The following is a 27,312-nucleotide window of genomic DNA, read 5'->3' on the forward strand; positions in this document are numbered from 1 at the left end:
GTTTCCTCTGAAGTTTAAATATTTTTAGGTTAAAAAACAAAGTTGGTTTTAATGTCAGGATGAAGAGCGGGAGATGTATCGTCTTTTCATGTCCTTGTGTTTCTGCACAACAAGAAGTGTGTGTGTGTGTGTGTGTGTGTGTTTGTGTGTGTGTGTGTGTGTGTGTGTGTGTGTGTGTGTGTGTGTGTGTGTGTGAGTGTGTTTGTTTGTGTGTGTGTGTGTGTGTGTGTGTGTGTGTGTGTGTGTGTGTGTGTTTGATGTATGAGGACGGTGAGTAATACCGCATGTGTCATTCTAAGTCCCCGGAGTTTTCTTCAACTTCTTCTCTCTCTCTCTTTGTCCCTCACTCTCTCTCTCTTTCTTTATTTCTTCATGTCTTCTTTTCTGTGTCCTCTGTTTGGATAAGAAGAGTTTTTTTTTTTTTTTTCGACAAACACACACACACACCCTCCCTCTCCCTCCCTGTCCTCTACACACACACAGTCTTTTTCATTGAATCAGAAATGTTGCTGGTGGAAGTCTCGTTCCTGCTGCTCCTCTGCTTCTCTGCAGCTGCAGGTCAGTTCTTTTTATTTTATTTCGGGTTTGACCTCTGAATGTTAAGAAGTTTAGTGAAGCGTCTTGTTCTATGCAGTGGTGGGAAGTCACGAAGTAGAAATACTTCGTTACTTTACTTAAGTAGATTTTTCACATTTCTGTACTTAAGTTGAGTATTCATTTTCTTGACGACTTTTTACTTTTACTCGCTCCATTTGAACACAGATATCTGTACTTTCTACTTCTTACATTCTGTCTGGTGACTTGAGCCGGGGAGGCTTGCGCAACGTGTGCACCCCCCTCTCTCCCACTCGCGTGCCCACTGCCTCGGGAGGTGTCCTAGAACTTGTTTCCCTTTGCTGAGTTAACACAAGGGGCATTGTGTATCAATCCTGCTACTGATGAAAGGTCCATGTTTAGTGATATTTACAGATTCCTATGAAACAACAGGAGGGAAGTAACAGACCAGAGGTGGAGGTGGAATCTGTGTGACTGTTGATGTTTTAAAACGATCCCTCCCAGAGGCCACTCCCCCCATGTGTTGCACAATGTGACCAACCAGTTTCTTTAGTACAAACTGGTTATGACGTAGTAAAAACACACCCTCTGTGTTCACACTTACTACTTGATTCTCTTCATAGAAATGCAGAATAATTGATCCTTAAAGTGTTGATGACTGTTTCCTTTGTTGGATAAACACGAGGTTTAAGTTGAGATGACACTTCAAATGCATAGGATTCTCTTTATTGTCTTTGGTGGTAGGCATTAAATTAAAGTTTCTGTTCCAACTGAGAAAGTGGCTTTAAATTACAAAACCAAAAATGTCAACTTTATTTAAATAGAACATTCAAAACAACTTGTTTGACCAAAGTGCTTTAAAAAGTCAAAGGAACAACAAGAAAACAGGAACACAAAATATGTCAAAATACTAATGATGAAAATAGAATTATAAAATCCGCTGGGATAAAAACTTTCTCGACTGGAACAGAAGGCCAAAGAGAAGAGATGTGTTTTGAGAAATTATCTCACATTGGCTCATTCAGACATTCGGGCCGGATGGAGAAACTCTGCAGAAAGTTTGGAGGTTCCCAGTCGGACATTTGCGTTGTCACACACATCAGCTCCAGAGAATGTCAGTGCAGGTCTACAAGCAGCTTAACTGAGGATGTGTTACCATTTCATAAAACTCAGTATCATCTTCAAAGAAAGAGCCATGAGGAAGCATAAAAAGTGAAAATGAACCTAATAATGAATGAATCCTGAACTCTAAGAGGAGACTTTATTAGGTTCACTTTCTGTTTGACTTACTGTGGAATTATTTAATATACAAGTGTGACGACACAACACTTAGTACACTAACGACTTCCTGTCCGAGTTTCATTTAGGTTCTGAAGATTGAATCAGCTCTCTGGGGCCACACGGAGGTTTGCTTCAGAACAACGACAGTAGCTGTCAGGATTCAAATCAGATTTTACATTGTTTTTTTCTTTATGTGTTCTTTGTGTGTTTGTGTAGATCAGCAGGTGACAACAGTGACAACAGTGACAACAGTGACAACAGTGAAACCTGGAGCCGATGCCACTCTTCAGTGTCACTGTCCCAGTGATGCTGCCGAGATGCTGTTAAAGTGGACCAGACTGGAACAGAAGTCAGATGGTTACGTGTTCGTCTACCGGAACAAGCGGTCGTACGAAAAATACCAGCATCCGTCTTTTTGTGGTCGAGTGGAGCTGAGAGATCCAGAGATGAAGGACGGAGACGTGTCTGTGACTTTGAAGAACGTCACCGTCAATGATACTGGAACGTACAAGTGTCAAATTACCAGCATCATAATAAAGAACGGTGAAAGAACAACCAGTGAGTCCAGCAGCCTCGTCAGGCTGACTGTCACAGACTCAGGTGAGTTGATAGAGTCCAGATTCAGGTAGAATCCAGACTCAGGTGAGGTGGTAGAGAATGTTCTGTCCTCACCTACCTGACACCTGTTCTGCTCTGCAGGTCCCTCAGTTCCACTGGCTGAAGGAAACAAAGAGGAAGGAAACAAGGAGGAAGGAGACAAGGAGGAAGGAGACAAGGAGGAAGGAGACAAGGAGGAAGGAGACAATGGTGGACGAAAGGAGGATGTGAGAAAGAGTCAGATGCCTGTTGTTGCACTCGCGGTTTGTCTGACATTTGCTGTCACGTCACTTATTATTGGTGCTGTCGTCTTTATCAGATATAAGTTGATGAACAAACAGACGTGTGTCCAAACAGAGGAAAAAGAGAAGGACGCTGGACTTGAAAATTCAGCTGTTTGATCACAAGTGTGAGGGGCCGAACGTCCCCTCTGTCCGTGCTTTTACTCTGGAGGAGGAGGTTCACAGGAAATGCCAAGAGTTCGTCATGTATCAGACCCGGTCTTTACAGGCCGGTAATATCATTCATATCAATCAAATTGTATTTGCATAGCCCATATTCACAAATCACAATTTGTCTGATAGGGATTTAACAAGGTGTGACATCATCTGCCCTTAACCCTCAACAGGAGAACGGAAGAACTATTCTAGATTTAACCAGAAGGGCTGGCACAGGGCCTCTCTGCCTTATCTCTACCACACATACACTTCTGAACACTGACTCCAGGACATGGAGAACACTCTGACACACACACACACACACACAGTTAATGTAGTGTTTTTAAAACAAACACACACTTAGTAGTTGATTCTGCATTGTGTCTGAGACAACTGTGAAAATCTGTGATGTTTACAGGGCAGTACCCTGTCACACTGCTGCTGACAGGACCAGGGCTGAGGGAGAGGAGTAGTGTTTACTGTTCCTTTTATTTTCATGTGAATATGCTGTATATCAGTAGCCTGACGTTGTCAAACTCATAATTCTAGTCAGAATATGAGTCTGATACTGCTCCATCGGGCTGTGATTATGCGGCGTGTTTCAACCGAACCAGGAACAAAAAATGCCTCTTCGCTCAATTGGATAGACCTACAACCAATCAGAGCAACGTAGTATGTGACGTATGTTAAGCGACATCGTGAGTTATTTACTAAGTCAGACAGTCAAGACTTTCTCTTACCATTTGTAAGTAGGGGTGTCACGATACCAAAAATTCAGTAGTCTCTGCCAATATCAGTAAAATAACACAATTCTCAATGCCAATTTCGATACCAAGGTAAAAAAAAAACACAACACAGCGTGTTTCCTTATTGAGATCTTTATTACAAGATGAACAACTCTTGTGGCAGTTAAACGGAATCCTTTCAATGGTAACACTTGTAAATAAGCGCTGCTGTACTCCTAAGCCCCGCTGAGAGAGCAGCTAGCCGCTGAGAGCTAGCTCGATTTGACGGCTCTCGACCTCTCAGTCCAGTCGTTGTCACGCCCTCACTCCCAGAACCCCTCACCCAGACCCGGGTCTGTCCGGGTTCCCTTCCCGTAAACTGATGGTCCGTGTGGGGACATGAAGCCGAGAAGATCTAACCAAGTTTACTGCCTGGTCAGTTCCTGAAGAGGCGCAGCACCGATGCTAACATCTGGCATCGGCGCTCACGGTGCTAACCCAAGCGCTCTTTGGTGACGTGGTTGATTACGTTATTGTTGATCATCTGTCCATCATCGTATAAAGCCCGCCCTGACGATCTGATTGGTCCGAACAGCTTCTGTTCGGGCATAGTTTCTCCCCAACGGAGCAATGCCAGACCAAACTTCCAGACCTCAAATGTTGTGGGCGGGGCTAAGTACGCCTGGTACCCAGGCTAGCATATCAGTATTCTGCTCTGTGAACCCCCCTGTCCAATGTGATACGTGTTGCTCAGGAACCTGTCTTTATTTGGAAGGAGACAGCTACATTCCAACGTTTAATTCATGTTACTGTGACTACTTTCTGAAAGAGCAATATAAGACAGCTGTAATGTATAAAGTGCAAGTCTGTACTGTAAGGAGTGTTATTTCCAAATTGAGATTGAGGCTGAAATTCAGATAACAAAAACCTCTAACCAAAACCCCTGTTCTGCACAAAGAGACATGGCCCACAGGGGGGCTTCTGGGAATATTTATTTGAACTCTTTGGGGGTTGTTTAGTTATTTGCACTTTATTTATTGTATTTTGAATAATTATTTTTGAATAATTTTTTCAAAGCCAAATCAGAAGTGCACTGAAGGGGAGATTTTTTTTTGTATATTTATATCGTATTTCCTCAACATTGTACTTGAAAATTGTTGATCACAGCTACAAATTCCGACATGATAATGTATGTATCTGTTCTGTTGTTACTGTAGCTTTTGAGCAAAATATTTTGATAATAAAGTATTTTCTATTTATGAATAATCTTTGCCCAAATTCTGTCCTGGATTTTAACTCATTAATAATCTAAAGGAAAATTCACAAAAACAATTAAAGGTCATGAAAATTCATTCAGATTTAGCAATTTGATGATGCATCCACCTTAATTATTAAAAAGTATCGGTATCGATATCGGCGATACTGGCCCTGAATTAATTGGTATCGAGATGAAATGATGTTTGAAGAAGTTTTCAAACGTCTCAGAAACGGTGGATTGGTGCGGACGTCAGGTTGAACTTTGTGATGCACAGACGTCTAACGAGAGATCCTAACGCTGATCAATGTGATGAATAACAGAATGAACCCGATCGGTTGTCCTTCATGAACATATGAGTTTATTACAACATGGATCCGTCAACAGAGAAGATTCTTGGTCCAACTTTCATCCTAAAACTTAAAGTACACTAGATGCATTCCAGGACTTTACCAAATTAGAGTGAACAGATATCAGGTTACTTCCTGACAAGATGCTCATTATCAAAACACTAGAGACGGGACGGAAACAACACAAACAGAAAACATGGAATCTACAGAAGATCAGGAAGAAATAAGTCAGACAAGATATTGAAGGTGTTAGAAAGTGTTTATATCCTTTATTCTGTTTAACACAAAGTGGTTAAATGTTTCTTTTCCTTGTGGTTAAAGTTTTCTATAGCTGTGTCTCAATTCAGGGTCGCAAACTTCAGAGGCTGCATTTAAAGACGCTTTGTGTCCCAGCGGCAGAATAATTTATTAAAACAATTTTTAAAGCATCACACGAACAGCTTATCTATTAAAAAACATCTCTTTCAACAATTTTAATCAACAAAGAATATTTTATGTCCCTAGCTCTGTTGCTAGGTGACAGCTGTAAGGGCGGGACAAGCTGGTGATGCAATAAGAAAACGGTCATCACGGTTTACGACCTCTGAATTGAGGCGGAGCTTATATCAAAGAAGAACAGTCAACAAACTCAAATCAGCAGAAACTAAAAAATGAAAAGTGGAGAAATTTCAATGTTTCAAAGACGACGAAAATATTCACGATCTCAGACGTCACATGTGCATCAACAAACTTTTCTGTGACCTGAAATAAACGTGAATCATAATGAAGTCATGTGACGTCACTGAGCTGCCCCCCCTTCAGGAGGCATGGTCACCCCCCAGGGCATGCTGGGTAAGTAGTTGGACAGCCACTCCCCCCAGCTGCTCCTCGGCCCCGCCCCTTCTCCACCTCCCCGTCCTCCTTTCACCTCCCACCCCCCCACCACCCACTCCAGCTCTTCCCTCCCTCCCGCTGCCTCCCCCCTCTCCTCCCTTAGAATCACACTGTAGCGCTTCCTGGAAGCTTCTCCTCCACCTGCGCCTCCTTCTTCTGCAGGCACCCGACACTCCTCCTCCATCACATCCCTCCATCCGGAGATGGCCTCTTCTTTGCTCAACAGACGGTACAGAGTCTTCCGATACACCCCCCTCTCCTCCATCGCTCCTCTCTCTCCTTCATCCTCTCTCTTCACTTCTTCTCCCGTCGACTCCAGAGTGACGAGGAGTCTTTCCCTCCCTTCTCGTCCCCCCCCCTCACCTTCACCCACTCCGTCCTCCCTCTCTACAGCTTTCTCTTCCTCTCTGTGGATAAACAGAACGGAGCGATACAGTGCCACCACTCCTCCTCCTCCTCCTCCTCCTCCTGCCACCTCCTCCCTCCTGTTGCACGTTAACAGCCTCACTCCCGCACCACCTCCCCCCCGTCTTGCCAGAGCCACATTCAGAGGCTTGTACACCTTCCTGTACCAGTCCACCAACCTCGCCAGAGTTGCCAATATGCACGCCGCCGACACAACGCACAGCAGCACGCACACTGCAAAGAGCCAGAAGCAGAACACTCCTGCTCCGACGGCACCGACTCTACCACCACGTTCACCACCTGCAGCTCTGTCAGATACCCATGTGGAGCCTGGGGTGTTTGCTGCCTCAGTGGGGGCGGTGGCCGTGATAAGCTTCAGTTCCGGAGTTGTCGATGTAACAGTTGAAGGAACGGATTCAGTTGTCCGAGCCCTCATGGACGCAGCCGTTGACGTGCTCACAGGACTTTCAGAAGGAAGATGTGACCCAAAAGATAAATTCCTTACTTCAGGACCTGTCTGCGAAATACTCGACCACTCAAAAGAACGGGTGAAAGTTTGGTACCAGGACCTTGTGGATACTCTGTAGTGCTCTGTGTGGGGTTGTAACGTGGCCACAGTGGATGCGACAGTAGCAGCAGCAGTGATAGTAGTAGCAGGAAAAGAGGAAACGCTGGTGACAGTCGAGGAAGCAGCATCCGTCGGACACCAATCAGACTCAGTGAGACTCATCAGTGGTTGACCTTTGAGCCTCTGGGGAGAATCACATATCTGTGAAAACACAACAACCATCGCAAAGTCAGTCACAGCAAAATCAACCTCATCTAAAATACGTGAATGTCTGTCGTCAGTCCTGAGGGACAATCTGTCTCAAGGTTTGTACGACGTTGATGGAGGGTTGAACTGTTTTTAACGGTCACACCTCATCGAGTTCAACAAGACCCCAACATACAGGAGCTCATTTACCCGGACTGAACTGTCCTCATGTGAACAGGAGATGGCGACATTACCACAAACTAGATAAAGCTTGGGTACGGTTTTAAGAGTAGACCACTGAGCAGCAACACATTCATGTTCTACTTGTCACAGCATCTTTCTTTGCTTGTTAGTTTGTGGAACTCACAACACTTTCAAGTCTCAACGTGACGACTGGACCATCGCGGACGTAGACGTTGGCATAATCATCAATGTATCCGTGCAAGTAACCAATGCTACAGGAGCAGACCCAGGGATTGGCTGAGAGATAGAGGTACGGCACATCCTCCTTCGTGCTGAACCAATTGTCCGGCATCACTTTGATCTAAAAGGAAAAGGACACGTGTTGCAGTTTTAGACCATCACTCGCCCCCTAGAGGCAAGAAAATGAACAGCTGGTAACCTGGTCCACCTCAAACTTCATGCTCACATACTTCCAGAACTCTTGGTGTGTGTTCTCACCTGGTTGATCTCCAGGGACAGGGTCTCTATGGCCGGAACAGGGTGGAGCAGGAGCTCGGGAAGCACTTTGATATGATTGGACGACAGCTCCAGGATCTAAAAGGAGACAGAACAACAACATCTCTGATTCGTAGTTTTCAGGTCATCTACATGTCCTCTTATGTGAACACGATATCTCATGAACGCCTTAATTTGGTACAAATATTAAGTTTGACTCAAAGAAGACCTCATTCGATTGTGGTGGACAAACTCCTATTTTCCTCCTCGTGACCACACATTATATTTAGAACACTTTGAGAGAAGACTTTCAGATTTGGCCCAAAAGTTAACTTAGACTCATGGATCAACTTTGGTGATCATAGGTCAATTTGAATGAGTTGTCGCTTACACCTGAAGATGAACTGATAGGATTTCTGTGGTCAAAGGTGACAGTGACCTCACTAAACATGTAGAAAGACTGAAACTACACCGGTTGGCGGAGGGGTACAACCACAAGTGGGTGATTCCCGCTTTTCTCTAACCTCTAAACATCTTCACGTGTCTTTTCATGGATGGATGGATACTTGATCAAAACGGTCATTGTGCTACATGCTAACACACTGATAACACATGCTAATATGCTTATTCACCAACCTCGAGTATACTGAGTCCAGAGAAGGAGTGGTCGCTGAGAGTGGTGATGTTGTTGTTGTCCAGGTAGAGTTCGGTCAGAGCAGGACAGGCGGAGAAGGAGCCGTCAGGAATGGACCTGAGGCGGTTCCTCCCCAGTCGGAGAACACTGAGGGTGGGCAGGATGGGAGCAGCGCTGGGAGTCACCTCTGGAACCTGGAGACACAAGACATCAGGAAACTCGGGATTTAATACTGATGAAGTGGCCTCAACGTTATTCATTCAGTCTGATAAAAAATAACCCCGATGGACACCTGGTTGCCTGTGAGGTCGATCTCATAGATGTCCGGGAAAATCTTGAAGGAGGACCAGGACAAACTGGAGAACAGGTTCCTAGGAAACAACAGAACCTAAAAAAGGAGAGAAGGAAATATTCAGTTTCCTGTCCCTCTGTCGTCTTATCAGTCGAACGCAGGAAGCTTGTGTGTCCGCTGTGGTCTCGTCCTGTCACTCAAATCCAAACAGGGATGAGACATTTTAAACTTGTTTTATCTTCTCACAGCTGCAGAAGCTTTAATTGTGCGTTGTCATTTTACATCATCATTCATTCTGTTGCTTTTTGGGTTAAATTGAAGTTTAATTGTAACTTTTCCATGTTTCCACTGAGGAAAACAGTTTCTTTAAATAATCATTCAATCTTTTTCTAATTACATCTGTTCTCGTAATAAGAATGTCCTCTTTCTGATCACATGTTATTTTTTACTAGAGCTGCATCAGTATTGATATTGATTTTTGAATATTAATAACTCTTTTTAAAGTCTGAATTTCCTGAAATACTTTTAAATATTTTGTTCTACTCGGAAGTCACAACAGAAACGTGATCTTCTCTCTGCAGCAGCTGTTTGTGTTTACCTTGGTCGTGGGTTCGAGTCCCGCCGGGACGCCGCTGAACCCGGCCTCCGTGCAGTTCATCCTGGGCCGGTGGTCCTTGTCCCTGTCACTGTGGCAACCTGCCACAGCTGTAACCCTGGCAACGTGGGACAGAAGACAGAGGAGGAGGACGAGCTGCATGGTGAGAAAGACTCTGAACGACTGAGTCAAAGTGAGGAGAAGCTGAGGAAGTATCTGTTTGATTGACAGCTGCGGGCACAGGAAGTGAGATAAATAGAGTCTGTTGCCGACAATGACGCTTCATACTGTCGAGCTGTTCCAGGGTTTACAGCGAATTATTACACCTAGAGACTCAGTATCCCACAATGCATCATGGACACATAGGGAAACAATTTCACTTGTCAATGTTACTGCACCAAATATGCCTGCTGTTCCTCTAGTGGGCGCTCACACGGTAGTCCTCAAATAATTGAAATGAACAAAGCTAAACAGTTGAAATGATTAATAAAACATTTTAAAAAAATGTTTACCCTCTTCATTGATCTTCGGTCCATGTCCCATCTTCTAACGTGGAGGAGGAAGGGGTGCATGACCTTAACAGCAGCCAGACACCAGGGTGATGGATTCGGCTTCACTTATTTTACAGTCGATGTTCTAGACTGACTCCAGAGCCCCCCCGACACAACCCAGAAGTTAAGAAAGTTCAATAACTGATGATCACTAACTAGACAATATGATGGCCCATAATATATAGACCATCATGCATTGCTCTCAAGCTGAATGAAAGAACGATGTTGGACAGACGAGAGAAGGAAAATTTTAACAAAAAGTATATACATATCAATAAAAGTCATTATTATGCTTCTGAAAGAAGACAATTTAAATCAACTTGTATAAACTCTTTAACTGGACTGACTGGAACAAAGCACCTGTAGTGTTTTCAAATCAAATGAAACAAATAAAGATTTTCTAAAAGTTTGTCCATTTATTTGCATTTTAAATGTTTTAATTACCCTTATCAAAGTTAGTGTTAAATTGAAACGTTATTACTTGATAATGTGAAAGCTTCATTAACTGTGCATTTGCCCTGTAGTTTTACCTCAGTCGCCCCCTAGTGTTGAAATACCCTAACTGTCTCCACAGGGACAGTGAATCAAATATGTTTCATCCTCGGGTTCACCTGTGTCCATCTTCACCGATGACAGAGAACAAACCAACAAACTTTCATAAAAACTCTTCGTCATATCAATGTCGAGTTTGACAAATGGAGTGAGGAAGATTTAACAAACACAGATGTGTGAGATTATGTTTGATAAAGTGAAAAATTACAGATGTGGGAGATAAAGGAGAGCACGTGATAACAGTTGTAGAAAATCTGAAAGAATCCCTGTGATGATGTCACCACTGAAGCATGGCCACACACACACACACACACACACACACACACACACACACACACACACACACACACACACACACACACACACACACACACACACACACACACACACACACACACACACACACACACACACACACACACACACACACACACACACACACACACAAAGCTTAAAACTGAAGCCAAGCTGCGATTTGCTTCGCCACAGGAAGCTGTGCTGATTGGAAGTGAACAGAAAGAGCAGTGAAGCACTAGTGGAGTCGAGTTTGTCGACACTTTATTGTCGTCATGTTGTCTGCAGGTAGAGCCTGAGATTGGTTCCTGATACAACAACACAGACACACAAACAACCGAGCCAATAGGAGGGGGGCTACACCGTGATGTCATCATGTCCATGTCATTGTTCATGTTGTGATCATATGGTTCGAAGGTTGGAGTTCTGTTGAGTGGAGTTGCCATGGAGATGGCTTCCTACAACCGCCAGACCCCCCCCCCCTTAAACTCCCAAAAACAAACGAGTAAAAGAAAAACAATAAAATCAGCTTTATAAAGAAAAACAAACTTTTGATTATGACTCTAAATTAACCAGGAAATGTGCACACACATAGAGACAGGCACACACACACAGACACGCACATGGCAGGCACACACACATGCACACAGACATTTGCATGAGGGTGAACAATCTCCCTTTAGCAGCAAGAACCCAACATTGATGATACTTAAAACTTCATAATTATTTCAATAATAGTGATGATGGCATCATGAAGCAAAAAAAACAAAACATGGAGGCGGGGTTAAAAATGCTCCGGAAGAAATGAATACACAAAGAGAAAAAGTAAAAACCAGCCAATCAGAGACCAGAGCTGGAAAAAAATTAAAAATAAGAAAACTGAAAAACCATAACAAATAGGAAAACTTATTTTCCCCTCATGACCGGCAGCGGCAACAGGTCATCCAGATTGTCCCACGATCCCAGAGACAGCAGAGCCAAACAAGGTGGAACTTAAGATCTGCTGATGTCACGCTTCTCGGGCCAATCATAATCAACTCCTGTTATTTTGTCACCAATATTGTGGCAACTACCTCCCAACCAGAGGGAGCGTTTCCCATTGGTTGGTTTCTGACCGTCTTTGTGAGAAGATCTTAAAGGTCAAGGAGCACCGAAACTCCACTCGTCATCTCCCACAATGCCTTATCCTGTGTGGGGGTGGGGTTTTAACGCCCCGCCCCTCCTGACAGTAAACCTTTTTTTCGTTTGCGGGACATTAAAACTCAACTGCTACGTTCAGCTGGTTTTACAACATCCTACATTTCAGAGGTGCAGTGAACGCAGCAGGAAGAACTTGACCCTTGCAAAGATTTTTAGAGCTGAAATGATTCAGCGAACGACAGAATCATCAGTTCAGTCATAAATGAATTCAGTTTTTCTCCGTCTTAAAATGTTCTCGACTTCCACCTCAGACTTTTTTTTTTACTCTCTTTTGAACATTTATTGATTCATCAATAATAGAGATTCTTGTTATTTACAAAAAGTCTGTTAAAGCTCAGTCGGCGAGGATGAAAACAAATATCTGGCTTCTCTGTCATTATATTGAAAATAAAAATCAGTCTTGAAAGTGACTCTCAAACGAGAGGAAGCCACAGTTTTCCTCTTCCTGTCGTCGCAGGAAGTCAGTGTTCACTCCTCGTCTCTTCAGGACAAATTCAATATGAAGTAGTGTCAGGTCCTGATGGAGGAGCGAGTCCTCGTGTTTCTTAAAAACAAAGCATCAAAACAAAATCTCCTTCTCTTCATTCTCTACCTTCTCTATTCAAACTCCTCTCTCTGACTACATTTCCCAGAGTTCCCTCCTCACACAGCCCTACATTAACTATAATCCACCATGATTACTTCATCGCACATTAGCTCTCACTTACTGCTTTTTCCCACGATTGCCTATGATAGTGAACTCAGCATGAGTGTTTTTCTTAAAATAGATTCATCTTCATAGAAACTCAAATCAAATATACACACATCACGCTTTAAAACGATTCTGTGAGCAAGTCACATCAACATTTACAACATGCTAGACCCCGTCTGTCTGTACAGCAGTGTGGCCGTCGGCTCACCTGCAGGTGGCGCCACACAGCAGCTTTCTTTGGTTTGTAGCACTTGGCGACTCAGCATTCAAGTCACATGGGAGGAACAAGATTGCGTACGACCTCTGCTTCAACAACGGAAAAACACCCAAAACATTCAACTCACGATTCCATCTTTCGTTCATTACCGTAAACCTATTTAAAGTTAGAACCACATTTGTGTCTTTCTTCAGAACGCGAAACTTGGAGCATTCATGCTAACACGAGATATTGCTGTTAAGTTCATAAACACTTTAAATCTAAAATAAATGTAAAATAAACTGAGTTCAATGTGTTGAAATCGAAGTCGTACAACCTGTTGTTCCCATATAACATGAATGCTGCCTTGGCTAGGCTAGGCTAAACTTGGGCTTGTGTAGCATTTCACTACCTATTAGCCTGAAAAGCTAAAGAGCCATCCCTTGCTCCTTGCATATGCTAACTGGCCAGCCCAAGCTAACACAGAATGCTCAGGCTGAATCAGGCTAGTTAGCTGCCGTTAGCCTCCTGGGCTAACAGCAGCTAAAACTGAAGTGTGCGTAAGTACAAACATCCGCTCTGCCCTTAAACTCAACCCGACGTACTTCATCTTTAAAAAAACAAAAATTCCGCTAACACGAAGTAGCCTCAGGAGCTAACACGTTAGCACCTCGTGATAAATGACTGATCGTGACCACAACTTCAATCGATATCGGCGACCAATAAAACTAAGTCATTACATATTAAACTTCCATCTTGTTTGACAATCCAACCAACAGCAAAAAATAAAACAGTGTTGCAATGGCAACAGCTAACCTGTGAACGTAAAAGCTACACACACACACACACACACACACACAAACACAAACACACACAGCAGGATTGAAGATACAGGATGTGTGTGATGGGTTGACTCAGTCTAGAAAAGTGCGGCAGACACACACACACAGACACGCACGCACACGCATCTCTACAGCATCAGGACCGCCCTGTGCCCTTTAACCAATCAGAGTCGTCCATGTGTCGGAGGTCAGAGGTCAGATGGGCGTCTCCTTGTTTTGTTTGAGGTCCGGTGCACTGAACTGTCGTCTCATCCTCGGAGGAGTGGTGAAGCCCCACCCCCCCGGCGGTGGGCCCGCCCCAATCAGCATGTCGGGCGGTAGGGGGGGGCAAGAGCGTGGCAAGCTGTGGTAGTTAGGATGAGGTCCTGGCTGGAATGGTGCATTGTGGGGATTGTAGTAGGGGTGGTGTTGGAACTGATGGTGCTGTTGTTGATTAAAATGGAAGCTTCTGTCTCTGCTTCTGTCTCTCCCGTCTCTCCCACCACCTCCTCCTCCTCCTCTTCCTCCTCCTCCTCCTCCCCACTCCCCTCTAGGCCCTGGTGACACCCCCCTCCTCTGTCTTTGTCGCCCCTGGTGACCGCCACTGCCATCGCCACCGTGATGCTGGTCGCTGTCGTAGTTACTGTTGCCATGGGTGGAGCTATCCAAAGAGTTGCGGCGTTGGCGCCGATGGTGGTTTTGGTTGTTGCCCTGCTGATGGTAGTTGAAGCCGCCCTGGTTACCCTGGTTACCCTGGTTGCCTGGATTACGCTGCTGCCAGGCTCGATGGGGGCTGGGGGTGCGCATGCGAGGGGGCGGGACCAGGAAGGGGAGGGGCAAGAGAGCAGGAGAGTGACCCTGAGAGGGAGGAGGTGACGGAGAAGTTTTACCTTCCACTCCCCCCCCCTCCTCCCATCCATCTCCTCCGCTTTCCCCGAGACCCAGGGCTTGCAGGGCGGCGCTGGCTGGTCCCCATGACAACCGGTGGGCGGGGTTACTCTTAAAGGGGAACTTCAGTTTGCATTCCGCGGGAGGGATGAAGCGGCCGGTCCCCGGGAGGTGGACAGGGACGACGGGGGTGTTCGGACCTGCAGGGGGCGACACAGAGTCATGAGAGTGAGCACACACACACACACACACACACAAACACACACAAAGAGGGGGGGGTGGGGGGGTTATGACGTCACACACTGACCCTGGGTCTGGCTCTGTCCTCGGAGCTTCTTGGTGATGTTCTGCTGCTGCAGGTTCAGGATTCTCTGCTGTTCCAGTTTCAGCCAGCGGAGGCGCCCTCTCCTGAACGCCGGGTCCTCGTCCATCAGCCGCTTGACTCGGACCTCCGGCTGTTTAGGGACGTCCCCACTGCCTTCGTCCCCGTCTCTCTGATCTCCCTCCTCGTCTTCTCCATTCATGTCGTCCTCCTGGGAACCAAAGGAAGACAAAGGTCATTCACAGAGCAGAAGCTTGGGCGGGGGGGAGGGGCTTGAGGAGTGGGCGTACCTGCACAGGTATGATGCTCTCCATCTTGATCATCCTGTCTCTCAGACCTCTGATCTCCTCGTCCTTCATGTTGTTCTGCAGCTTCACCTCCTGGGGGAATCAAGATTACAATATCCCACAGATAAATTATTGATTACTTGATTATTAATTCAATGATGTCATGAGTGTAGCAGAGCCGTGGATTCTAAAAGGAGGATTACAGTTTCAATTTCAAATCGCTCGGCTGTGAGTTGGTTCACTCACCTCCAGAATGTCTGTCAGTTTATCGATGTGAGCCTTCAGGTCGTACACTTTGACTTTCTCGCCTCCCTCGCCCGTCTCTCCTGCTCCCCCTTCTCCTCCTCCTCCTCCTCCCTCCTCCTCGGGGGGGCTCCTTTCCTCTCCGATGCCCACGGTGTCACACACGTCCTGGGCCACGGCCCTCCAGCTCTCCCTCTCGTTGGCGTCCTTCTTGGTGTACATGCGACAGAGTTCCTTCATCTTGACGATGGACAGCGCCTCGATCTCCTGGCGGGAGTGACGGAAATCTCCCAGAGCCACCTGTCATGAGGGGAGGGGCACAGATTGCTCAATTTTAGGAAAATGTCAAACTGTCGTAGAAATGTTTTCATCTTGTGTGTGTGTGTTTGACCTCGTAGCAGATCTCTTTGACGGCCTGCATGCGGAGGTCTTCGATGGTGACCCGCTTGGGGTCTTTGCTGATCCTCCTCCTCTGAGGGATCTGATAGACTCTGAGCGGCTCCCTCCTCTTCCCACTGCTGGGCAGACCATAGCGCTTCACGATGGACTGAACCTGGAGACACACAGGTGACACTTACACAGTTACTATGGAGAAACCATCATGAAACTTTCACAGTCAACCACTGAGACTTGTCTTTACAGAACTAAGTTCACTGCAAACAGGAGCTGGTCACAATCAACTCAGCTGTTTTTATTTGTGTGTATGTTTGTACCTTGTTGGCAGGTAGTTTCTCTCTCAGGGAGGAAATCAGCCTCCAGCTTTCCTCACAGGAGCGTTTGTCTGAGTCGTCACCGCTGTCACTGTCGGCATACTGAACACACACACACACACACACCACGTTTAACAATGTCAGGTACTTTGTGTTTTAACTCTGCACTTAGAGACACGTACCAGCCTGTGTTGCTCCAGCAGCAGATCAGCCTCCTCCTTCTCTTTACGATACTGAGTCTCCATGTCCTGCAGCCTGTAACACAAACACATAAACACACACAGGTCAGTTATATATTGTGTTCATTAAACTGGAGAAAGTGTTATCAGAATCCTTCCCCAATAAATTCAGTTTCACTCTTCCTCCGTCTCTACCTCTTCTCCATCTCCAGTTTGATGTCGATGCCTTGTTTCTCCAGCAGCTCCTTCTGAGCGTAGTTCCAGTCCTCTGGCTCCCCCTGCTGCTCAGCTGTCACGCTGCGCTCCCTCTCCAGCCTCGCCTGCTCCGGGTGGTTGAAGCGGAACACATGGTTCTTCCCCATCACGATGCGGTTACCTAGCAACGAAGACAGACGTAATGCAGTCAGGTGTAGTGGAGGAAACCGCTCATATATAAACTGACACAGCTCTGTACACAAGAGTAACTTTTTGCGATACTTTACACTGTTTTTCTGTCGTTGTTGCTCTAACAGTTCATACTAGAAATACTATGATATTCAGTTACTGTTTTTAAATAAAATAAACTCACACATTGTGTTTGCTTGCGAAATAGCATGTTGCTAAGGAAGTTTGGACGATTCTAATTATTAGCATTGATGGCTAAGCACTCCTATCCCAGGTGGAGGTTGTGTGTGTAACCATCACTTAAGGCCAATTTATGCCTCTCCGTTTTTTCTATTACGGACAGATAAGACCGCCCTATCCGTCGTGAAACGTCCTCTCCGAGGGCGTCGGACAGCTTTTCGTACACGTCTGATTTTTCTAACTATCCGTCTTCATGTTGGAGACCCGACGGACCGCTCTTGGCTGTGATTGGTCCGCGAACGACATCGTTTCCGTATGACGTCATTTCCGTATTTCCGGACCTCAAACTTCCTGTTTACTTCCTGTTTACTTCCATGTAGCATCAAACCCAAACACAACTATGATTCTACGATTAATGTGACGTGTGTGTTAAGCCAGCGGAGTTGTCCGGCTGACGGTGGCTCGTTCGAGCACTGACGACATGTGTGCACGGTCACATACGGTTAGAACGAGCTTTCAAAACGGCGCTAGCAGGCTAGGCTAGCCACCATGCTAACTGCGGTGGTAACAGTGCAAGAACCCGCCGTCACGACTTTAATTCCACTTCTATCATGACACTGTTTCTATAATACCGTCAGGTTAGAAGCAAACACTGGATAGTAGTTAGTGCCGGGAGTCCCTGCTGACTGTGTGTGGAAGCTGGGGGGAGCTAGCTCCGGGTAGCTTCTAGCTACATGTAGCCTCAAGCAGATTCAAGCTGTGGAATCAGCAACACAGTTCGGAAACAAGACCGGGGAACCGCTGCGCTAAGAAACGATTACATCAGCATTTTGACCCGCTGGGTGTCACTTTATTTAGTTCTGTTAGTTGCCATGGTTCAGTGTGTGGGACGCAAGCTAACATGTCAACAGAGACACGTGGACTTCTTCTTCCCAAATGGGGTAGGCTTCTCTGAGCTCGTCTTCCGTTGCGCCACCTATGGGTTTGGCGGTGAATTTTTTCCGGACGTAGACTGACGGAGAAGTAAAAATCAAAAAGACTCTTTGTCTCCCGCTGAGACCTCTCCGAGAAACGGACTCGTAGTAGTATATAAGAGCCTTTAGTGTAGTTACCTTGTTTGAGGATGACTGCGTCATTGATCTCCTTCCCGTTCACGTACGTCTCCGCTCCGATTAATGGCTCCAGAGTGACCACCACTGCAGAGACAGTTCAACAGTCACAACAAAAAAACAACAACTATATTTTAATTTGTGTACATTCAGGACACGACTGATGGGTTTACAAACACACACATAAACACATACACAATGGAAGGGGATGGGGAGTGGGGGGGCAGGGGTCGCACAGGAAACACGTGTTTGAATAGGAAGGTGATGTTGCCATGGTAACCAGTAGCGGCGACTGTTAAACGATACCTGACAGATTTCCTGGAAGCTTTTACAGAAAAAGAAGAAAGAGAGTCACACAGCTGAAGCACTTTGACCAGCAGAGGGCGACATAAACACAGAGAGACAGACAGACAGATTGACAGAGACAGACAGACAGACAGACAGACAGACAGACAGACAGACAGACAGACAGACAGACAGACAGACAGACAGACAGACAGACAGACAGACAGACAGACAGACAGACAGACAGACAGACAGACAGACAGACAGAGACAGACAGACAGACAGACAGACAGACAGACAGACAGACAGACAGACACAGACACACAGACAGACACACAGACACACACAGACAGACAGGCGTCTCACCTTCTCCCTGCTCGGTGAGCTCGCTGACGAACACACAGTGAATCTCCTTTATAAAGTCTCCTGACAGTTTAATGTCCACGTCCTGTTGTCCAACCCTGAGACAAAAAGACATTATATTATTGCGATTCATTTTAAATTATATATAATATTACTATATTTACCTGAGTTACTTTACTCAGGTTTGTAGTTACTTCACTTTCATATATTTTCTAAGTGATTTAAACTCTGACCTGGTGAAACCCTCCTTGATGTAGTAGAGGAGACACTCAGACATCAGAGGGTCTTCATTCAGGTTGACCAGGTGAGGAGTCTGCACCGCACACACACGCACACGCACACGCACACGCACACACACACACACACACACAAAAGAGGGTTAGTGTGAAAAGGCCTCGCAGCTCAATGCTGCTCTCATGTCTACATACCCACATCAGCCATCTAATTGAAATATATACAGTATATAAATAAACATGTATACGCACATATATTTATATATATATACATACACACACGTATAACTACAATAAATGTGTGTATATATGATTTTTAGTTTAGTTCAGCTCTGACAGAAACTATTTAAACTCACTCCTTTAGGAGAGAAGACGCCCAACGTTCCTCCGTCCTCCTTGATGGACACGCCCATTTCTGCCAGCAGGGACTCTCTGATCGAGAGAGAGAGAGTTGTTGATTGTCTTTTTGTACAGTCAGTGATCGTCTTTATATGCATTGACTGGTGTCTACAGGGAATGTGATGTTACCTATCCAGGCGTATGGATTCTGTTTTTCTTAGTTTCTCTTCCCACGTCTCGTTTAGCTCAGCGATGAATTTCTCCGTCTCCTGAAACACAAACACAATGAGGTTGAGTTCATCCAGTAGAAATGTAAATATATCTGCCTTGAGTCTGTTTGCTCAGATTTTATGCAGTTAACAGGTTTTTAAAGAATATCAGACTCTACCATCAGTCTCTCAGCTGCCTCCTCTTTGCTGATGGCCTCCTCCCCGTCTTCTTCATCCTCGTTCAGGTCCTCTGGGTCAGCTGCTGCATCCCCCGAAGACGACGCCTCACTTGCGTCTGCAGGCGAAAGAAAAAACAAAGATAAATTATCATACTTTTGTGTCTATACCAGTAAATGTGTATATGATATGTATCAGTATGGAGTCCATATATTCACCTGGAGGGGAGGAGCCATTCTGAGGTGCGATTCCATTGGCTGCAAGTGCCAGCTGCAAGGGGGAGGGGCACATACCTGCATCACCAGCAGGGGCATTGTTGTTGTTGGCTGAGAGGAAGACAAGAGAGAAAGAGAGAGATAGAGCGAGCGAGAGAGAGAGAGAGATAGAGGCAGAGACAGAGAGAGTGAGAGAGGGTGAGAGAGTGAGAGAGAGAGAGAGTGAGAGAGAGTCTGGTTTAATTTTAAACAAAGAGGAATCTCTGCTATACTGGTTATGTAAAGAACAGCATGTAAATATCTGCTGACACACACAGTTGCTCTTGTCTGTAAATACCCAACATTCAGCACATAGACATGCCACACATACCATGTTTAAATAAACAAACACACACAATATCAGGTATCAAATATTTACTTAAGTACAACCTATTAATGAATGTGTATCCAGTATAATTAGTTCATTATCATGTGTCAATAGTGTTCTGGTGTTGCATGTATATTGTAATGTATGACACGTACTGTGAGATGAGTATAAACCAGTTTAATATAATATGTAGATACCAATATTAAGTACACTGTGAGATGTGTATCTACCAGCGTTATCCAGCAGTTCCTGCAGGCCCTGTGAGAAGAGCAGGTTTCTCAGTCGCTCCACTTCAGACTTCAGCTCTCTGATCAGTCGGGCGTTTGGATCTTCATTGATAATAGCGTTACAACGGATCTGTTTGGCACGGTCAGCATATCTGAACCAGACAAGAACAAGTTAAATCATATTGAACTAATGACATTTACTTCATTAATCTACACAGAGCCTGATAGATTTCACTGGACACACCTCAGGGTGCTCAGTGTTTCTTCATAGTTGATGTCAGCAGGACTTAGAGCAGCGATCATGGCCGTTCGAGAGTTTCCTCCTGAAGAAAACAATCACAACTTCAATGTTATTTGCAAATTTCCTTTCCATCGAACCTGCTGCTAACTGCGACTGGTATGGCTACACTCTGTAAAGCTAGCTCTTGTAAAAAAATACAATCCTGAAGAAGTTTGAACGTTGCTTCTGATCCTTTTTAGTTCAAGAGATTTTTACTGGTCATGAAACCGTTTACACTTGCCTAGGTTTTCCTTCAGTAGCCAGGTGAGCACAGAGTCTCTGTAGGGAACAAAATCACTTCTCCTCTTCTTACTGCTCTGCTGCAGAGGGAAACAGATTGTACATGAGAACTAGTCTTACTTAGTAGTTTAACAAATGTGTACATTTCCTGATAGTTAACCCGAGTTTAAATATCAAGTGTGTCCACTCACCATTTCAGCCAAAGCGGATATCACCTTTCCCAATGTGGTGAGAGATTTATTGATGTTTGCTCCTTCCTGTTCGTGAATATAAAGTAAATATAATTTAGAAATCCTGGATTTTAATGTAGTTAGCGAACACACCAGCATGAGTCGTGTGACCTCTGACCTTGAGCCTGGTGCCCTTTGCCCCCGACGAGTCAGCTCGCTCGCTTCCAGCCAGGTCGACCAGACTGATCTTACTGACCTGAAGAGAAAGTTTCACCTTTAAAATCCTGATTAAAAACTAAATTATAGTTACAGTGCGACACAAGAACACAATATAGTGCAGTAACAGGGTCCCCATGAGGTCCAAACACGTACACACACTCCCACACACCTTCTCAGTGTCCAGGCTGGTCATCTGGTCTCGTCGTTTTTGGGTGAAGACGATGGTGAAGACGGCGTGTGACCTGGACGAGGTCTCGTTCATGTTTGTGGCCGCAACTGTCCTGTAGTCAATAATCAATCAGGCATAAATAATCACACTTCCCCTCAAAAAATGCAGCCTTTCACACTTTTGTTTAAAAACAAGCGTTGGATTGATTTGGATCCACAGGGAGAAAACTGACCGGGCTTTGTTGCCGGCGTCCATCAGGTCCCGGATGTCTGTGAATCCGGTCACAGCGAGTTTGGACAGGTCCTCCACATACGGCCCCAGAATGGGATGCTCTCGAACCCGCAGAGTCCCCTGGGACTTTGGGTTTAGCAGATCTCTGACCCGCTCACAGTAGATCTCCATGTAGGACACCTAGAGACGGACGAGACAGAATTCAGCCAACCGACAATCACAGGGATGATTCAGGTTTAAATTAGTGGATCAGTTGTGAGTTTACCTCCACAGAGTACATCAGGTCAGGATCTGCGTTTTCTCCTGTTTTCTGAAATAGTTCTTCACAGAGCTAAACACAGAGACACAAATCACAGGAACATTAAACAGGGCCAGGAGGACACGGACATTTGAGACGCTATCGCAGGAGTTCGCTCAAATAGGTTCAGTGGGGAAATATGCAAATTATCCAAATATCCTCCTTTGACTGTGACACACCTTCACAGTCGTTTGGTCTCAGTTTAAATCAGACAAATGTTTAGAGTGTTACCTGTGGGATGATCCCCTCCTGTCCAGGCTCCTGTTTGCCCATCATGGTGTAACTCTTTCCTCCACCAGTCTGGCCGTAGGCAAAAATACACACATTGTATCCTGGGAAAAGATTTATAAAGTTATTAGCATCAATGAAATCATTAGCATGAAGGTTAATGTCAGTGTGATCATTATAAACATCTGTAGCTTCATCAGTTTTACCTTCAAAGGCGTGAAGCAGCATCTCCTCCCCAATGTCTTTATACACTTGCCTCTGAGACGCAAAGCCGGGCTCGTCATTCTGCAGGAACACACACACCTGGAGTTACTACAGGTTCACCTGGTGAATACTTGCGCATGTCGTGTGTGTGTGTGTGATAGTGTGTGATCACCGTCGTGTGTGACCAGTAGGAATAGTCAAAGGAGAAGTTCTTGGCTCCATCTTTGGGTTGTTTGGGGTTGGAGATACCTGGAAGGAAAGAAAGACCTCGTCAAACACCTGGTACGCCTGGTGGCAGGATGCACGCCGTGGCCCGGGAGAAGATGGACTGTCCCGTGTTTCCAATCTGGTTGGAAGGGTGAGACCAGGGTGGAGGTCGAATAAAGCTTTAAGAGTCACACGTAGCTGAAGTGATTGGCTGTCCACTTACTTTCTGCAAGGAAGCTTAACTACTAACCTGAGCGTTCAGACGCATGGCTGCTAAAAAAAATATTGCTGCTGCTTGTCTATTAATAAACCGTGTGTGTTTGTGAGTGTAAATAGCAGCAGGTTCAGAGGTCACATGACCGCCAGAGGCATTCTGGGAGTGCAAAGGCCTGTTGGAATATAAGTCACACTAAAACTCAGTAAGACTCAGGAGTCAAAAAAACGATTTGGATTTAGTTCAGAGGTCAAAGAGTATAGAATGTGTGTGTGTGTGTGTGTGTGTGCGTGTGTGTGTGTGTGTCTTACACGTGGTGTTTCCCTGCATCTGGATCACACACTTGGCATTGCGTCCAGTTTCTCGGGAGTTGAACGGACGGACTCGCACCGCCACCTTCACTGACGCACTCGCCATCGTTCAGCTCCACCCACTCCACCTGGGAACAGCCAATCAGAGAGCACCGTCAGAAAACCCATTAAACTATTTAATTCTACGTTGTGTTTACAAGGAAATATTATAAAAATAAGCAGTTTGAGTATACAAATCATTTGTGGAAAAACATTGAAATATAAAAAAGGATGCAGAATAAAAAAATCCCATCCTTTTCTTTTCCCGCTCTTTCAGCTCACTCCATCTTTCCATCTCTGGTTTTATGGTCAGACCACTCGTTACTCGTTTCCATCACTCCTCCCTTCACTCCACGTTTTCCCGCCTCATTCCCTACGTTTCCTTCTCTTGCTCCTTTCTCCTCTTTTTTCTGTTTTCTCACGTCACTCATTTCCTTTTACTTCTGGCATTTTACCACGTCTTGTGTCATTTCTTTCTCTCTTTGCTTTTTTTCCCTGTCACCCTCTCTTCTACTTCCTTAGTATCTTTTATTTTCCCTGTTTATTTTCTGATCTTCAGTTATCTGTCTTATTTTTTGTTGATTGTCCTTGTTCTTTTTCCTACACCATCTCTCTGCTATAATCCATACTGGGCGTTCGAGCACCGCGAGTCGTTCACTCTCTCATTTTCCTTCCATTACAGCTCCCTTGCCCTCCTCCTCCCCCCTCCCTTCATTCTTCCCGTCTCTCTTCCTCTCTTTCTTTCATGTTTCCACTTTTTTTTCATCTCACGCACTCTGCCTTTACATTCCTCTCCTCTGTTATGTGTTTCCGCATCGCTACGGATACCACAGCTGCCTCACTTTCACCTCTGTCTTGCTCAGTCTTCTGCTCGATTGTCTCTCTCTTTGTCTGTCTATTGTCTCTCTCTCAGACTTTGTCAGTCTATGTCGAACGCCCACGCCCCAGGCCTTTAAATACACACAGTTAAATATTAGACTCCTGTTCTCATGGGAAAACACCTTGACAGGTAATGAGTTTCTGTGTGTGTGACTAAAGATCAGTTCATTAGAGTGTGGAGTACTGTAGATGCTGGTAGTGATATCATTATGATGTTAGCATGGCAACCACATGAAGCGCTTCATTAATTTTCTCTACAGAAAGACTATTACTCCCTCATCTGACAACACGCGGACCTCAGACGCCGTCTATAAACCAATCAGAGTCAAGTACAGGTAGACGCAGCCCACCTAGCTGAAGATGACAGGACGTACGTCTAGCAGCTAGTCGGACAAGACTTCTAACAAAGTAAAGTAAGAGCGGAGGCCAACATTTCCTACACCAGCTGGTAGCAGTTGACCAATCACAACAGAGTGAACCAGCTGACCAATCAGAGCAGACTGGGCTCCATCAGGAGGAGGGCCTTAAAGACACAGGAGCTAAAACCAAGTGTTGGAGACAGAGGCTGAAAGGAGGAGCTGCAGCAATGGACAGTTTGAGGAAGTGATGAGCTTCTGAATATTGGAAGCCCTCACAGTAATAACAAATGTTTACATTATCAACATGAAGAGAAAGAAAATAAGTCTCCTTTAAACTGTAAAACTTAAGTGTTTAAATGACAATGAAAAAAGATAAAAAATCGATTAAATGCTAAACCTGCAAATAACGACATGAAAATGTTTTTTAATGTTGCAGCTCATTCAGCACAAAACAGACACACACACACACATACAGCAAAGAACACAAAAGAAGTGAGAGAGAGTGTGTGTTTGCTGTGTCAACACAGCTTCAAGTCACACAGCCACAGCAGGAACATGACAAACACACACACACAGACAAGATGGTGGACATAGATACTGGATTGTGCTCATATCTTATTGTGTGTGTCTAGGTGAGCGAGCAGCCTGCATACCACAGACCATGGGCAGAAACACTGACATCACATCACAGGCATTCCAACACACACACACACACACACACACACACACACACACACACACACAAACAGACCCACTCAGTTCTGTGTGTCTGGTTGAACAAGCCCAGCTAGTTGTAGAGCTTCTGTTAGAAAATATAACCAGCTGTTTAAACACACTGTTCAAACACACACACACACACGCACACACACACACACACACACACTAGGGTCAATGTGTTTGTTGTGAGTAAAGGCAGAAGAAATTTGCCTCAAACAGATGATAAAGCACTGGTTGCACTGGGGGTGTGGAAACCCTGTGATTGACAGCTGGTACAGTCCAATGGGAGCAGGTCTCAGGTGTGAGTGGGCGTGTCCTTAAGCTCCCAGTCCTTTTCAAATATCAGTGATGTCAGATATGAAGTAATAAAACATGCGTATAAAATAACAACTGCTCAGCTCTGATTGGTCGATTATTGATCAGTAGTAGACACATGTGATCTGATGTGAACAGAGACACAGTCAGTTCCCATGTGTAGGCCTCTCTAAAGGAATGTGATAATGAATGGTGTTCATACTCCACACACACACACACACACACACACAGACACACACACGTCTATAGATAGTCGTCAGCTCGACTCAACGCCCGTCTGTACAGATCTGTTCAGTCGGACGCTCTTTTGCTGTTTGAGACGAGCTGACAGAGGAGCATCTCTACATCCTGGTCACATGACACGTGCTGGGAACGACTCACGTCACCACCAGAGACAAAGGGAGAGACAGGCCACATGCTACTTCAGAATAAAAGCACCAGCGGTCCTGCTTTTATTCTTTTTAATAAGAGAACAACTTTAACCTTATTATGACAATTTATCTTAGTTATAACAAATATTTGATTTAACTTTATATTGTACTGCTACTGTAATATCATAATATTGTAATGCTACTATTGTAACAGCATAAAGCTTAAACTTACAATACTTTATTTAACTCTATTCAGCAGAACTTTTTTTTTTACTTAGAAAGTTATTTTATTTTAACTTTGTCTGTCAGTATACGTTTGTCATTTAAAAATAACAAATAAATAAAATAATAAAATAGAAATCTCTACAGATATTGAACGCCTCAGTGAAATACTGTCGCTACACTGGTTCTCTGTCAGAAAGAATTATATTCTGATCTGATTTAACTGCCGAGTCGACCTCCAGTTCTTTAAACTTAATTTCCAGAGAAAAACAAAATTTCTCACAGTCGAGAAAAACAGTTTATGTTCAAAGATCGCAGCAGTCGACCTCTGACAACAGCGAACCGATCAATCACCTGATCAGCAGCCGTCAACACGGTGACCAGCGAGTCCACAGGAAACACAGAATCAAACCTCCGATCAATCGATCCATTGCTTTTTTATCTTTAATGATTCGTGTTGATTGAATCGGACGACGTTGTGAAAACAGGATAAAGGTTCGATCGGCAGCAGCTTGTGATAGTTGTTGAGGTGTCGGGACGAAACAGAAGAAGTTGAATGTTAGAGCTGCATGCTAACTGCATAGCATCTGAGAGACGGACCCCAGATGGGACGTTTAACATTCCCCACCTGGATGAGGATTTATAACACACACACAGTCACACACTCACACACGCACACACGCACACACACACACACACGATTCGGCCCTTTAACTGTGGTGTGGTGTTGCCTCATAACATCAGAGCAGAATTCAAACAGCATGCAGCTAAAAATACACAACACACACACACACATTACTGAGATTCCTGCTGAGAACTGCTTTAGCCACTCAGGCTAACTTTAGCAAGTCTCTGAAGCAGCAAGTTGCTCATTATTCAGCTGCACGTTGCTGCTCCGAGTCCGAAGCTTCAGGCTCCAGTGAGGAGGCGTCTTCACGCAACAACACAACACTTTGAGTTTATCCGTTTGAAAATGTACATGGGCTGCGTCTACCTGTACTTGACTCTGATTGGTTTGTAGAGAGTGTCTAACGTTGGCATGTTGTCGTCTTTCTGTTTGAATGGAGAAAATGAATGCGAAGCTTCACCTGGTTTCCATGGCAACAACATTATGGTATTACTAGTACCACCAGGACCTTCAGGCGCAGTACTCCACAGTACACTACATTACTACAGTACACTACAG

The 27,312-nt window shown here is 44.9% G+C and overlaps 2 protein-coding genes across 3 annotated transcripts in view; both read right to left on the reverse strand.

Annotated features, from left to right (window-relative positions):
- Nucleotides 1-5,328: 5,328 nt before the first annotated feature.
- LOC132996302 (platelet glycoprotein Ib alpha chain) lies at nt 5,329-9,600 on the reverse strand. Its single transcript, XM_061066644.1, has 7 exons — nt 9,435-9,600; nt 8,837-8,932; nt 8,547-8,738; nt 7,914-8,009; nt 7,600-7,776; nt 6,582-7,247; nt 5,329-5,361 (listed from the first exon to the last, which is right to left on the reverse strand). Exons 1-7 carry the CDS (start codon nt 9,591-9,593, stop codon nt 5,329-5,331), a joined length of 1,419 nt encoding a protein of 472 aa, XP_060922627.1. The 5' UTR covers nt 9,594-9,600.
- Nucleotides 9,601-11,070: 1,470 nt separating this feature from the next.
- LOC133028694 (kinesin-like protein KIF1C) overlaps nt 11,071-27,312 on the reverse strand; it is a 17,931-nt gene continuing 1,689 nt past the window's right edge. For both annotated transcript variants that reach the window (XM_061095655.1, XM_061095656.1), the window contains exons 3-29: nt 23,225-23,352; nt 22,665-22,741; nt 22,495-22,573; nt 22,292-22,392; nt 22,028-22,093; nt 21,764-21,942; nt 21,532-21,643; nt 21,322-21,399; nt 21,165-21,230; nt 20,975-21,053; nt 20,698-20,776; nt 20,457-20,605; nt 19,863-19,970; nt 19,647-19,762; nt 19,448-19,527; nt 19,276-19,351; nt 18,920-18,999; nt 18,690-18,784; nt 18,042-18,125; nt 16,561-16,741; nt 16,369-16,441; nt 16,190-16,288; nt 15,868-16,029; nt 15,480-15,776; nt 15,237-15,326; nt 14,932-15,157; nt 11,071-14,824 (exon numbers count right to left, since the gene is read on the reverse strand). In XM_061095655.1, coding sequence (XP_060951638.1) covers nt 13,953-14,824; nt 14,932-15,157; nt 15,237-15,326; nt 15,480-15,776; nt 15,868-16,029; nt 16,190-16,288; nt 16,369-16,441; nt 16,561-16,741; nt 18,042-18,125; nt 18,690-18,784; nt 18,920-18,999; nt 19,276-19,351; nt 19,448-19,527; nt 19,647-19,762; nt 19,863-19,970; nt 20,457-20,605; nt 20,698-20,776; nt 20,975-21,053; nt 21,165-21,230; nt 21,322-21,399; nt 21,532-21,643; nt 21,764-21,942; nt 22,028-22,093; nt 22,292-22,392; nt 22,495-22,573; nt 22,665-22,741; nt 23,225-23,330 — 3,810 coding nt within the window. In that variant the 5' untranslated portion in view covers nt 23,331-23,352 and the 3' untranslated portion in view covers nt 11,071-13,952. The remainder of the gene's footprint in view (nt 14,825-14,931; nt 15,158-15,236; nt 15,327-15,479; nt 15,777-15,867; nt 16,030-16,189; nt 16,289-16,368; nt 16,442-16,560; nt 16,742-18,041; nt 18,126-18,689; nt 18,785-18,919; nt 19,000-19,275; nt 19,352-19,447; nt 19,528-19,646; nt 19,763-19,862; nt 19,971-20,456; nt 20,606-20,697; nt 20,777-20,974; nt 21,054-21,164; nt 21,231-21,321; nt 21,400-21,531; nt 21,644-21,763; nt 21,943-22,027; nt 22,094-22,291; nt 22,393-22,494; nt 22,574-22,664; nt 22,742-23,224; nt 23,353-27,312) is intronic.

Source organism: Limanda limanda, chromosome 22 (genome assembly GCF_963576545.1).
Source record: "Limanda limanda chromosome 22, fLimLim1.1, whole genome shotgun sequence".
Taxonomy (NCBI): Eukaryota; Metazoa; Chordata; class Actinopteri; order Pleuronectiformes; family Pleuronectidae; genus Limanda; species Limanda limanda.